This window comes from Halichoeres trimaculatus, unplaced genomic scaffold (assembly GCF_033239565.1).
Source record: "Halichoeres trimaculatus isolate MK-OKI-2021-1 unplaced genomic scaffold, fHalTri1.1 fHalTri1_scaffold_3, whole genome shotgun sequence".
NCBI lineage: Eukaryota > Metazoa > Chordata > Actinopteri > Labriformes > Labridae > Halichoeres > Halichoeres trimaculatus.
The window spans coordinates 1,294,586-1,308,744 of NW_027437181.1; the positions used below are offsets into that span (position 1 = coordinate 1,294,586).

General features: G+C 41.9%; 1 protein-coding gene across 1 annotated transcript; it reads left to right on the plus strand.

Annotated features, from left to right (window-relative positions):
- The first annotated feature begins 810 nt into the window (after positions 1-810).
- LOC141788056 (cellular retinoic acid-binding protein 1) lies at positions 811-13,682 on the plus strand. The gene is made up of 4 exons (XM_074666875.1): positions 811-958; positions 3,187-3,365; positions 3,860-3,973; positions 13,439-13,682. Exons 1-4 carry the CDS (start codon positions 889-891, stop codon positions 13,487-13,489), a joined length of 414 nt encoding a protein of 137 aa, XP_074522976.1. The 5' UTR covers positions 811-888; the 3' UTR covers positions 13,490-13,682.
- Positions 13,683-14,159: the final 477 nt, after the last annotated feature.

The following is a 14,159-nucleotide window of genomic DNA, read 5'->3' on the forward strand; positions in this document are numbered from 1 at the left end:
TAGCACACACATGCTCAGTTTTACTGAGTGTAGCTGGAACATTTCCTGATAAATGAACTCTAGACACTTAGTCTGTCTTCTTCTGAGATGGGAAGCTTGAGCATGGAGCTATGTGGCTGTTTACAGCCAAAAACAGAGCAGTGATGGCTCTTCAACTTTGGGCGGGGAGGGCGGGTTTGATTTTACATGACACTGTTTGATTTTACATGAATCGGTACCTGGTGCTGCTGATCAAATTTGGCCGGTATCCATGAAGGTTCCCATCACTTTTTTAAGACTCTTCATTTTTGTTTCGTCATTTCAAGCGTAGAGACACCCAGCACCAGAATTCTGTTTCATTATTTTCTCCAATGTTTCAGTTTTTTTCTGCCAAATTGACAAGAAAAAAAATTGGGAGCATAGTTTAAATTCAAGATTCAGATGATCGTCCCAGAGGAAAGAGTCCCTGAGCTGTGGGTGCTTTTAATTATCATGTGGTGGACCAAAAAATGTGTGAAATGGTGAAAACAAGAAGCAGAAAACATCCTGAGGCTGGATCCTGATCCATAAACCAGGATGAACCGGTTTCTTTAAAAACATGAGGGAAAAACATCCAATTTGATTTACAATTAAACACCGATAGGATACAACACAGTTTAACTAATAAAAGTGAAACATTAAAGAAAGGGTGTGTGGACATGAGTGTGTGTGTGTGTGTGTGTGTGTGTGTGTGTGTGTGTGTGAGGGGGCAGAGATAAAGGAGGTCGGCTCTGCTGTGTGGATCACTGATCACAGGGAGGAGAAAGGGGCTGGTCGACAGCAGAGGGAGTCCGCAGAGAGGAGCAGAGAGGAGCAGACGACAGGAGGAGACGACAGGAGGAGACGCCGGACGCACCGTCAGACGCAGACATGCCGAACTTCGAAGGCACCTGGAAAATGAAGAGCAGCGAGAATTTTGAGGAGCTGCTGAGAGCTTTGGGTGAGGATGATTAACTCTTTGTTTCTGTGAGGATCTGAGTGTTTGAGTGAGCGAAGTCTTTTCTCTGTGACATGAGAAAGGTTAAAAAAGTGACTTTAAATGTTTCTCACTTGTGAAACAGTTTGAAAAAGTGAAGCTCCATTAAAATGTGACTGAATCAGATGTTTCCATCCTCTTTCCAACAATCCAGAGAGTCCAACTCTGATTTTATTGAGCCACAGGATTTTACTGCTGTTCAGATTCATAATCTTGTAAAAATGTGGCTGCAAGACAAAAATTTGACAGCAGAAATGTTTGATCCAGAGTGGACAACAACAACTGGTTTTAATTAAAGGAGGAGACGATGAACTCATGCTTTGTTGGAGCTGGACTTCAGGGAGGGCAGATCAGAGCGGCCTCAGAGGCTGGAGGTTTTTTCCATCATGAATCCGTCAGGACGTACAGCAGAGCTAAACAAAGCTCCAACCAGCAGCATTCCTCCCTCTCATCGCCCTGTCACCTCAGCCTCCGTGTTCGCAGCATCTGCTGATAACATCTCAGTCACAGCTGCTGGAGGAAGAGCCGTTAATAAGAAAACAAACCAGAATATGATTTAATATCTGCACCTGACAGCTGAGAGGAGATTCGTTTTCTCTGTGGCAGCTCCTCTTTGATGCTTTCCTCCTGTAAATAAATCAAGTTTCAGCTCAGGAATTAAGAATCTACCCAGCAGCCTCAGGGCGCTGCGGGCTGACGGACAACGTGAGGAGAGATCTCAGTCAGACGATCAAAGACGATGAGCTCAAAATGATCTGAGGCAAAAAGTATTTTCCCCATCAGGTCATTGTGACATGTAACCCTTTACTACTGTCTGCCCTACCTGAAAGCCAGGTAGACGCTCTTAACACGCTGAGCCAGAGGCAGCCCAGACCACCCTCTGTACCAGACCTCCATCCTCAGGATCCTGCTCCAACCTAGATCCAACCAAACACAGAAGCTGTTCCATGGGAGCAATTAAAAAAACTACAACTTCTATTGATGTGGATTTACATGGATGTCAAGTTTAAATAAATTAATCAAAAAATGAATGAAAATAATAACTAAAAAACTGACCCCAACGTCCAAAAAATAACAAAAAAAAAACCAAAACAAAAGAAAAAAATTACAATAAAAAAACTAAAAGAAAAGAAAAGAAAAACGAGGGAAAAGAAAACTAAAAAATAACAAAATCAAGGAAAAATAAAAACAAAATAAACAAACACAACAAAAAAGGGAAACAAAAGCAAAGCAAAGCAAAATGAAAAACATAAGAAAAACAAAACAAATGTAAAAAACATAAACAAAGTAAAACAGACCAAAAACAAAACAAAAAACAAACAAAAAGAAAAGTAGAACTAAACAACCAAAAAAAAACAAAAGAAAAGAAAACAAAAATAAATCAAAATAGCAAAAAAAAAGAAAAAAATAAACAAAACTGCAAAAACAAAAGAAACAAAAGAAACAAAACAGAAAAATGGAACCAGAAGAAACAAAACAAAAGAAAACAAAAGCAAAATAGAAAACACAAAAAAAGCAAAAGAAAACAAAAAAACATAAGAAAAACAAAGCTAATAAAAAGGAAATAAACAAACAAAACAAAAACACAACAAAAACGAAACAAACATCAGAACAAAAACATAAAGTTAAATAAAACCAAAACAAAAAGAAGAGAAAAGAAAAAGGAAAAAACAAAACTCAAAACTCAGAAAGAACAAAAATAAAAAAAAGAAACAACCAAAAGAAAACAAAAAATAGCAAAATCAAAAGCAAACAAAACAAACAGCAAAAAAGAAAACAAAAAAACATAAAAAGAAAAGAAAACAAACAAAGCAGCAAAAAAGAAAACAAAACAAAAAACTGCAAGAAACAAAAGAAAACAAAAACAAAAAAGAAAACTTAAAAAGAAAAGTAAAACTCCAAAAAATTGAGAAAAAGAGAGAGAATATCTTTCTCAGCTATCTTTAGTTTACACTACAGTGATTTTTAAAGGCTGCGTCAATCAGAGAGAATTAAAGAAAAGCAGGTTACACGTCATTTGTCCTGGGACTGTTGAAGGATTATAACTGAGTCAAACTGGAAAAATGTCATGTTGTCAGACTTTGATCAAAACCACAGCTACACCGTCAATCCTAAAAACAGATGATGAGAAACTCCAACAGGAAGTAAACTTCTCAAACACTTTGCTCACAGGTAGATCTGTGTGTTTCCAGGTGTGAACGCCATGCTGAGGAAGGTAGCTGTGGCGGCAGCGTCCAAACCTCACGTGGAGATAAAGCAGAACGGCGAGCACTTCTATATCAAGACCTCGACCACGGTCCGCACCACAGAGATCAACTTCCTGATCGGAGAGGAGTTCAACGAGGAGACGGTGGACGGGAGGAAGTGTAAGGTAGATATGATGGACAACAGGCCAAACGCCACAGCAACCCTAACCCTAAACCTGGTTCAATGGTCCCATCTAAAACCACAGATCCTCAGCCTCCAGAAACAGTGACGTCTTCATCTGAAAGCCATAAAAAAGCATCTTTAATCAACAAAGTGACCCCAGAGAAACAGATAACATAAAACTAAACGGGCGAGGTATCATTCCTCTTGACAAGTTCACTGAACTTCGTCCATAAAACAGGAGAAATATCCCTCTGGGTCTTTTATTTTACTGAATTTATGAGGAAGTGTCCGCAGAGAGCGCGTTTAAAATGCAATAAAACCAATCACACTGGTTTCCAGAAAAAAAAAAAGAGGAGGTGAACTCAGACGTGAACTCCCTGGAACGAAAAGATTAACACTCTGATCTCCGGACTCTTCACGTCTCTGTTCACCGGCTGTTTGGTCAAAAGTGAGGCTGTAAATATCAGAAAGCTCATTAACTCCTCTTTTCCACAGAGTTTGGCCACATGGGAGACAGAAAACAAGATTTACTGCAAGCAGACTTTACTGAGCGGGAACGGCCCAGAGACGTTCTGGAGCAGGGAACTCCAAGGGGACGAACTCATCCTGGTGAGTAGTCGCTTCGGTTTACTGTGAATGAGGAGGAGGAGGTGAAGAGGAGCTGGAGGTCTGAGTTAACCAAGGTTACAGACCAGGTTACTCCGGGATCGTCTGGTTTCTCTTTCCAGAAACAAACTTTGTTTTGAGATCCTGAAGCTCCCAGCTGCTCAAACCCCACCTGAAGACCGGGGTCCAAACAATGACTCCCATTTTCATGAGAAGTCTCAGCGGATCGATGAGCAGATGTTTGGATGTTTGTAAAGTGAGGCGTCACATTTGGAGATGGCTGTCTGAAACCACAGGGGCCGCTCTGTGCTTCTCTCTGTGCCAGTAAGGAAACAGAGGATTGGCCGAGGAGACAGAGTCAGACAAAACACTCAGCTCTGGATGCGTTATCTCAATCTGACAGTTCAGGAAATGTGTTTCTCCATTTTCTCCGCACGAAAACTTCCCCCTAGTTTGGACTTAACTATTAAACCCTGGCTCATTTTATCAAGTTATTTACTTCTGTATCTGGGTCTTCCACCATGACCTCAGGTAAGGCCACTGCATCGTTCTTGTTCAACCATGTCCTGAGGGGCATCCAGCAGGTCGTACCACGTGATCATTTTAACCGTAGAGATGTTGAGCTCGGCCAGTTGACTCAAACTCTTGGCATAAACTTTGTTGTTTTGGACCTTCCTTTGTACAAATGGAGTTCAGTCCCAGCACCTCCTCGTCAGCCCATCTGACCAAAGTCTCCTCCAATAGTTCGTTAATCAGTAATGAAAAACACACGATGAAGAATTAAAACATGACAACATCCATCTGCAGTCTTAAACATGGCCAATAAAATCACTGCAATGGATGGACCAATCAGAAATTTAGCTTGCAGGTTTCACCGCCCGTAGTTGAAACGTCTCCTCATGTATGCCACAATTTTGACCAAATCTCTCTAAAAATCAGATATTTTTGTAGTAAATTTTGTCAGGAATCCGTCCGTCATTTTTAAAGCTGCACCACTTTTACTTTTCTTGTGTAGAGGCCTAACTGCTGCAGCTTGTGTGGAGCTGGATCCTCCCCTCCCATTCATTCTAATGGAGGGAGCTGAAAGAGCTTCTTTGGGCTTCACTGACTTTGAGGGCTTGTCATTTGAAAACTGTTTGAGAAACAACAAATTCCTACATAGGTTTTGAAAAACAGGGTCCACTCTGTCATCTGAGTGAATTTCAAGCTGATAGCATTTATGGCCTAGGAGAAGATAACTTTTGTTTGAGGCCCAAAATTTGGCCAGATTTTGTTTCAAAAGGCAAAATACTGGCTTCCTGTTTGAGATAGGTCTCTTTTCCTTTTTTAATGTGCAGAGGCCTAACTGCTGTAGCTTGTGTGGAGCTGGATCCTCCTTTCCCATTCATTCTAATAGCGGGAGTTGAAAGAGCTTCTCTGGGGCTCACCGACTTTGAGGGCTCATCATTTGAAAACCGTTTGAGACAAAACAAATTCCTACATAGGTTTTGTAAAGCAGGGTCTACTCTGTCATCTGAGCGGATTTCAAGCCAAAACCATTTATGGCCTAGGAAGAGATAACTTTTGTTTGAGGCCCAAAATTTGGCTGGATTTTATTTGAAAAGGCAAATTGCTGGCTTCCTGTTTGAGATAGGTCACTTTTCCTTTTTTAATGTAGAGGCCTAACTGCTGTGGCCTGTGTGGAGCTGGATCCTCCTCTCCCATTCATTCTAATCGGTGGGAGTTGAAAGAGCTTCTTTGGGGATCACCAACTTTGAGGGCTTGTCATTCAAAAACTGTTTAAGAAACAACAAATTCCTACATAGATTTTGTAAAACAGGCTACACTCTGTCATCTGAGTGAAAATCAAGCTGATACCATTTATGGCCTAGGAGTAGATAACTTTTGTTTAAGGCCCAAAATTTGGCCAGATTTTGTTTTAAAGAGGCAAAGTGCCAGATTCCTGTTTGAGACAAGTCAGTTTTCCTTTTTCAATGTAGAGGCCTAACTGCTGCAGCTTGTGTGGAGCTGGATCCTCCCCTCCCATTCATTCTAATAGGGGGAGTTGAAAGAGCTTCTTTGGGGATCACCAACTTTGAGGGCTCGTCATTCAAAAACTGTTTGAGAAACAACAAATTCCTATATAGATTTTGTAAAACAGGGTCCACTCTGTCATCTGAGTAAATTTCAAGCAGATACCATTTATGGCCTAGGAGTAGATAACCTTTGTTTAAGGCCCAAAATGTGGCCAGATTTTATTTTGAAAGGCAAATTGCCAGGTTCCTGGTTGAGATAGGTCAGTGTTGTCATTATATTATTTGTGCATCTCAATGAGACAAACATTTCAACGTTAGTTTGATCTCTGTACGACATTCCTACTGTCATTGAGAGCTGTTTTAGTGTGCTTAGGTGGCGCTAGAGAGCACATTTGAATCTGAGCTGTGCTGATCTTGGTGAGTTATTGAGCACGTTTAGTTGTAACTGTAAATTTAACAGTCAAACAGGAATTTAGTCTCAGCTCTAATTTCTGAGTATTTAATCATAGTTTAAATGTTCATATTTACCAACTTTAAGCTAGCTTTGGATGAGTAACACTTGACCAAAAAGAAAACCAGGGTTGTTTCCCAGAGCTGAGTTCATGGCAGAGGCAGAAACCAGACTAACCAGATGCTGGATGGAGCTGTCAGATCTGGGCGGTGACACCAGATGTGAGCTTGTAAAATGATCTGGTCAATATTTATCCAAATTGCTGCGTCGTTCCCAGAAAATGTGATGATCTCCAGCGGCTCCTTGAATATATCATCACAGTTCTCCTGGTTTGTTGTTTTGCAAACTGAGGGTTTGGATCTGGCCTCAACAGAGAAAAAACTACAGGTGATTACATTAAAGGAAAGACTATCACACACAAAAAGCTGTTTTCAACTGTTATTCTGCAGAAACAGCGTCAGAGTCCCTGAGGGAAAATAAATTATCACCTCGTCTCCGTGCCGCAGCTCTTCGTGATCTTGCATCCATCAGAAACACTCCAGTTTCTGTCCGTTTCAGGGTTTCAAAGGCGGCGCATGTTTTACTGTAAACATCTGGACCTGCTGGAGTTTATGGCCCAGATGGACGGAGAGAGAAAGAAAGACGCGGCTCTGCTTTGATGAAGATCTCCTCTTTGTGTTCGGTGCTCTGCAGAGAGGCAATCAGGGAAGTATTTCAGAGGGGCTGTGATCTGGACATAAAGAGGAGCTTTGAAGAGGAACAAATGTGTTTTTATTCAAGATAAGGGTGTGTGTGTGTGTGTGAGTGTGTGTGTTGGCGTGATGAAGCTGTAATCTGATCGGCATGTGAGGTTTAATCATCGGTGAGAAAGAAGCAGCTTTACAGGAAACTCTGATGAGACATCCTTCGATTAGACGCGCCTCCCTCTGCTCCACGTCCATGAGGAAGACTTTAAGATCTGAGCGATGAAGAGGAGGAGGAACGGATCGAGGTCAAATCCTCTGACCCCCCTGATGCTAACAGCTAGCTGTGTGTCCTGATCAGCTGATCAGTCTGCAGTTTGTTGGGGTTTGCAACACGTCCCAGACACGTCCCCTGAGGAACCCCAGCTTGTTTGTCTTTGGCTGATCTCTCCAGGTCTGATGCTCGTCTAGCCTGGTCCCTGGTCTTCAGCTCAGCCCCCTTACAGGTTTTCTGGAGTCTTTTTTCATGATTCCTTCAACCTTGGGGAGATTCACAGTCCCAGACTGGGACCTGAAGCATCCCACAGCGACCTGACTCGACCAAGTCCTCGACTGGTGTAGTTTGGTTTTTGTTCTGGACTCTTTGGAGGTCCACATCTCTCTGGTTTTCTTTCCAGTCCAGTCTGAAGTCTTTGTCTTCCTCCCTCGTAACTCCACGTCTTGATCCACGCTGTGATACCTTAGCAGATCCTCCTCCTGCTCTGTGAGCATCAGCAGCTCGTCTTAAAATCCGGTCTAAAGGGATTTCTTTCGTTTCTTATGATGCCTCAAACCCTGAGCTGAGCTTTTCATCCTGTGTGTTAAGTGGAGGACGGTCCTCAGTTTGGACTGGACTGATGGACTGATGGACTGATGGATGACAAGCTGTGAGTGTTTCAAAGTTAAAGCTCACGATCTAGGAACTGCACTCAACGGTTTTAGGATGATTGGGTTTCGGCCTCTTAATATAGAAACAGCCATGTTAGACCATGTCCACACTAGTGGTGATTGCTCTAAGACTGCAAGAGAAGCTCAGCTTCCCCTAAAATGTCCCTAAAAAGTGTTGATATGTTCTGCTGTGTGAACATTTCATTGATAAAATCTGAGCTAGAATTCCTTCATCTTTAGTTCAGAATCAGCTCCTATCACAGGTAACTGGCTCCACCTCCTTCTCATTCATCCCCGCAGCGTCTCAGCGCTTTAACACAGTCGGACGCTGAGCGTCTTCTGACTTCAGCGGGGAAGCGTAGAGTGGGTTGTTCCACTGTGGAAACTGGACGGTCATTGGATAAACGCTGGGCTTTGTCCCGCCCATCGGACGCTCAGCGTCTCTGGGGGTCTATGAGGCAGTGGGCTGGCCTGGACGCTGGGCTTCTGCATGATGATTGGATGATCTGTCTGAGGCTGAATCCCTTTTTGATTGACAGTGAAATGAGCCAGTCAGAGATCTTGAAGTATAACCCTCCACCGGAGCATCTTCTGAGTTTTACAGTCAGTTGTTCTGGACTGATCCAGAGGTTTTATCGATCCCCAGTGAGTTTACCTTTCTTAAAAACGACGAGCGTTGTGTTTAAAGACTCTCTCTCTTTTCACCAATAAGCAGCTACAGCTGGTAACAAGCTGGCACGGAGGGTAGGATTTACGTTTAAATAAAAAAACAAATTTATGATGTAGGCTGGAAAAAAATGGGCTTCCCTTTCTTGACTGACCAGCAGCCGCCACTGGACGAAAGGATGAAACGCATAAATATATATGTTGTTTTCCAGATGCCCGTGGACATGGCCTTAGTCGACCTACGACGCAAACTTTTAAAACGGCCTCCAGAGTGGGATTTTTCTGAAACGCTGCTGACACCTTTGCCGTGTTGACAGTAAGCCGCCATTTTCAGTGTAAACGCTGACGTCACGCTTCGCTTCGAGCATCCAACAGTCCATCAGTCCCGTTGTTAGGATGGTGGTGATCTCCCGTGTTGAGCTTGTGCTGCTCAATCTGCTGAATCTGTGACTGTCTTTAGCAAAATGAGCATCTGTTGCTCCACTTCTGCTCTGAGCATTCACCAACACACCAGATGATCAAGACAGTTACAGCGCCACCTACAGGCCTGGCATGCTCACTACAGCGTTTTCAGTCCCTCTGTGTTTCCGTGTAAACACAGATTGACCCTGAAGGTTTTTGGTTTTTGTAAAGTTTTAAATAAAAGCAGGATGTTTGGGAAAGCTTTGTGAAAAACTCATTGGTCTATTGAACTGAGACCTGAGGAGTTTTTGATTTCAGATTTCATTTCCTCCCCTAACTGCCTAAACGCCGTCCACTGTCACAGCTGCCTCCGTAAGAAACAGCCGTGACAGGAAGTGATATTAAAACAGGGGCAGAGGAATCACTGGGCGCTCGGGGACACGGGTGGATGTGTCCCAGTCCAGAGATTTATGGGGGTCCCTGGGGCGCGGCGTTACGGCTCGCTGCTGCGCCACACATCATCATTACCCCGGGCCGTGAGCAGGAAGGAGGGGGAACCAGAGTCGCTGTGAAAAATGGAGCCAGACGACTCCATCTGGCACCCGGCGCGATGCCGAGGGAGACATTACGAGGAGGCACCACCAGGGTCCACTGGCATCTCTGTACACCGTGATCAATGAGACCAATTAAAGCCCCAGGAGGACTCACACAGACCCAGACCCCCACACACCATCTCAATAAGACGCAGCCGGTCCAGGACTTCATTCATCTCCAGGAATCAATGATCACTGGCTCAAATGTGAAGAGGAATATGAGGCTAAGTAAAAGCTCCTCCTCCTCCTCTCCCAGCGGTCGTTAACGTCAGCGGTCGACCACACGCCGTCTTCATTACGCTCCTCATCCATCCATCTCCCCCTGAGAGCCGCTGGCCGCCGCCGCCGCTCTTCACTTTATGTGAATTTTTCTGTTTACTCTGAAGGATTGATCAGATCTGAGGAGGGAGGTCAGTGAGCTCAGGGGAGGGATGGGAGTGATCGGTTTCCATAGCAACAAAATATCAAACTGATATGATACACACTCACTAACAGAGACGCTGTTTCCTCTCATGCTGATGGAGAAAGTAAACATGAGCCGGGCCTCGGGTTTGAAGAGAAAACACCTCCTCTCTACTTCCTCCTTCAAGATGTAAAAAAATGCAGATGAAAACCTTTGAATCTTTATTTTTTGGCCATGTTTAAAACAACAGTCGTCTTTTTCAGGTCTGTAGCATCCACTGTGTATGTGTGTCATCTACTGTGACGGTTTCAGAAGGTGACAGATGTAGAAATAGGACACTCAGAGCAAAGTAGCAGAAATGTAGGAGAAGTTATCAAACCAAACCAACTTTCTGCTCCTTCCCTGCTCTGTTCGCTGGACGGTGTCGTCTCTGGATAAAGTCACAAAAGTTCCCAAAATATTTTAACCCTCCATGGCAGTGTTTCCATGGACCCCCAGGGGGCTGTGAACCACAGCTTGGGGGTCCACGGAAAAATATAAAAACTAGGGCTGGGCAACAATTAAAACTTTTAATCGTAATTAATCGCATGATTTCCCTGATTAATCATAATTAATCGCATCGTGAAAGTGCCATAACATCTGTCATGCAAACACTAAATCAGTACTTGTTATACAGTAATAGTTAAATCACATATTTAGTGCAAATCAAATTTACAAAATGTAAATATAAAATTAAAGCTTATTTCCACTGTCAGGGCGTTAAAGTGATACTCTGGGATGGAACAAGTTGGGTCCTATCACAAGGTTTAGGGCAGAAATTACCCCTACAGCAGTGATTTTGTGCAGCAGAAGCCCAGGGCGCTCACACCAAACACCCCCTCCCTGCTCCTCTGCTGGTTTCCTCTGCACTCAGACGGGGTCATATTTTACTTGACCAAAAACACAAATAAACGGACTCCCACTGAAAAACTCTGATATGGGTCTGCATTCACGCTTTATTTAGAGAATTTTCAGCGCGTTACTTTCACACAAAAACACCGCTAAATAAGGCTCTAGTTCTCATCGTGTCTCTTCGTCCTGGCAGACTACCTGCTTTTGTTTATATCTGACACGTTGTGTGCAGACTGATACACTAAGCGGCGAGCGCCTTTAAAGGGCAACTCTGGTTTTTTGGACACCTGGATCTTATTTATAGGTGTGTGCATGCTCATATACTCACTCAGACAAACATTGTGCAGCTCAGAGTCCTTCAGAAGTTATTTAGATCCAGCTGATTTTAGCCGCACTTAGCGGGGGCCACGGCAAGGGAGCTTCAGCGCGGGACATAATCTCTGCAAAATCGCTCATTTCAGCTATATTTTTTCATCCATCGCTATCCATCGTTATCACAAACACACTCCTCTTCTGTTGCCATAGGCGAACACTGTCCACAAGCGCACCACCAGTTAGCATTGAGTCGTGGACGTGCTCCTGTTTGTTGTTCTTGAGCCAGCTCTTCGTCTCTCTCCCTCTGCATCCGTCTTTCATGGAGCTCCTCGTCCGTGTACTCAGGCTCAAACCGGTAAGGACAACCGTCAAACTCCAAGTCGTAGTCTGACGACGGTAGACGAGCTGACTTTATGATAACACTGGCGATGGATGAAAAATATAGCCGTAATGCCCCTCTTCTCCATGCTTGTTTTGGTTATTCATCGTGTTTTTCCGCCAATTTCACTTCCGGTCAGCGACAGACATTTACAAAAGAAAAGCATGTGAGCAACATGCACTAACGTGCAATAAAATATTCAACGGCGTAAACAGATTGATGGGTTAACAAGAAATTAATGTGTTAACTTGCCCAGCACTAATAAAAACAAATGTAAAAGTGTGCTATGTCATTGGAAAAGCATATCAACAAATTGGGATCTGTTGCACCAATAAAATCAGCTTTTAGTTTTTCCATGAGATCAATTCTCATGTGATTGTGACGGTCTTTCAGTTTAGAGTTTGCAACACAAGAAAAAAACTCAAAACCATAAACACCTTGATGCAGTGGCGTGCACAGACTTTTTGAAGGGCAGGGGTGAAAAGAAAAGCAGTTTATCATATTTTAACCACCTACAAGGGCTGTTAAGGGTGTTTTGCAACCTGGACGCCACTTTGGTACACTTTTCGGCTTCTGGGCCGAGGGCACCTCACCCCCACCCTCTGTGCACACCACTGCCTCAAGTTGGAGTTTTAATATTGAAGTTAACATTTTCTCAAAGTTTACAAAATGCATTTCTTAGAAAGTATAAATGTAGCTTAACTCTACTGTTGCACAAAACATTAAATAGCATTGATATGCTAATCAATGTTAGGATAATGAGGGGTCTCGGGAAAAATGTCTCACCTGAAAAGAACTGCGAGCCCCTGCTCTATGGCAGGCATAGTGATGCCAGGTAGAAAGAAAAATGTTGTGTTTTATTTTTCTTGAAATAGATCAAAACATCATAAAGATTTTTTTTCCAAAATGAAAAAAAAAAAAAAAATAATAGAAATTTTTTGAGGGGTAGTTATTTATTTTAACTAATTTTTTTAAAATTCAGGGATAATGGATAATGTTCTGTAAAAACAGTTTTTGCTAAGCTAAAGGCATGCTGGCCTTGTTTTTGTTTTTGCTTGATCAGGTGTTTTTTTGATAATTTTTGTGAGGGAAGGGACAGATACCATAAAAGTTTTTCTTCTTTCTGCTCCTTTTCGTTAATTTAAAGAATGGATGAAATAAAGAAAAACAAACAATATTACAGATGGCCTCAACAGTTTACAATGCACGCCATAAAAAGTGTAAAAACTTTAAAAAATAACTTTTTTTTAAAAATAAGATTTCATGTCAACGTTGCCTGCAGCTAACGCTGTACTATTGAGAAACAGCCCATTGAAATGAATGGGTCAAGTCTAAACAGATTTTATGTGACTCTACAAAAAGTCATTAATGAAAGACGTCACCTCTGAGGCTTTTAGGAGACAGACTTTTCATTGTGGGAAAAACTTGTTGAGGATCTGAGCCTGTGCTTTGTAAAGAAGGATCACAAAGTTCACTCCAGTCGACCAGAGCCTAAAGTTTAAGTCTGAACTTTACTAAAACATCCGATTTATCCAGGTGAAAACTGAAGAAATCCAAAAATGAATGACCAGTTTGTTTTTGAACAGTTTGTAAACCCAAATGCAGCAACCAAAATGTTTTTCAGATTTTCTTTTTGCTCAAGTGAAAGTTTGATAAAATGTCAGGAGTTTGAGGAGATCCCAGATGACAAGTGTTTCTAAAGCGTGGTAACCAGATTCTGCTTCCTGCTCTTTCTCGTTTCAGATCTTTGGAGCCAATGACGTGTTGTGCACCAGGATCTACGTACGAGTGTAGCAGACGTCCCGGATCCTTCAGAGTCCAAGTTTCAAAATCAAACTTTCTAAACTGAAAGTTTCAGAATTAAAACACAAATCTCAATAGAGAAAACGATCAAATTAGACATTTGCACTTTTTGTGAAAAGTAACAATTCCATCTGTTTTTTACGGTTTTGTTTCCTTTTTCTGTATATAATTTTTTTCTACCATTAAAAACCAAACGATTGAAAACCAGTTTCTCATGTTTGATTCAGTCAGGATGGAGGATTTAAGGGAAAAGTAAAAGCATAACGTTAGAGCAGGGGTGTTCAACCTGTGGCTCTGGAGCCTCATGTGGCCCTTTGACTCCTCTGCAGTGGCTCCTTGTAGCTTTAAAAATATTATTGAAATCAAGAATTTTTGATTTCTTATATAGGGTACTGATGGTTGAAGACATTGACTATAAATAATATCATTCTTTCAAAAAATCTCATAATTTTTGCAAATATTTCACATTTCTTTTTTTTTTAATTTTGCAAACATTTCTACAATTTAAGCAATTTTTTGAAACGTAAGCCATATTAGATTTTTTTTACTTTTTGAAACTTTTTACAAAATCAGCAATTTTTTTTGCAATATTTTAAATTTTAGTTTTTTAAAAAATCAAACATTTTATAATTTCATTTTTTTTCCATTTTCATTTTTTTAT

Bases quoted from the DNA above. Each gene is read 5' to 3' on its own strand.
- LOC141788056 (XM_074666875.1), top strand. From the start codon at position 889: ATGCCGAACTTCGAAGGCACCTGGAAAATGAAGAGCAGCGAGAATTTT. The intron at 959-3,186 runs GTGAGGATGATT...GTGTGTTTCCAG, and splicing joins GGAGCTGCTGAGAGCTTTGG to GTGTGAACGCCATGCTGAGG. The intron at 3,366-3,859 runs GTAGATATGATG...TCTTTTCCACAG, and splicing joins TGGACGGGAGGAAGTGTAAG to AGTTTGGCCACATGGGAGAC.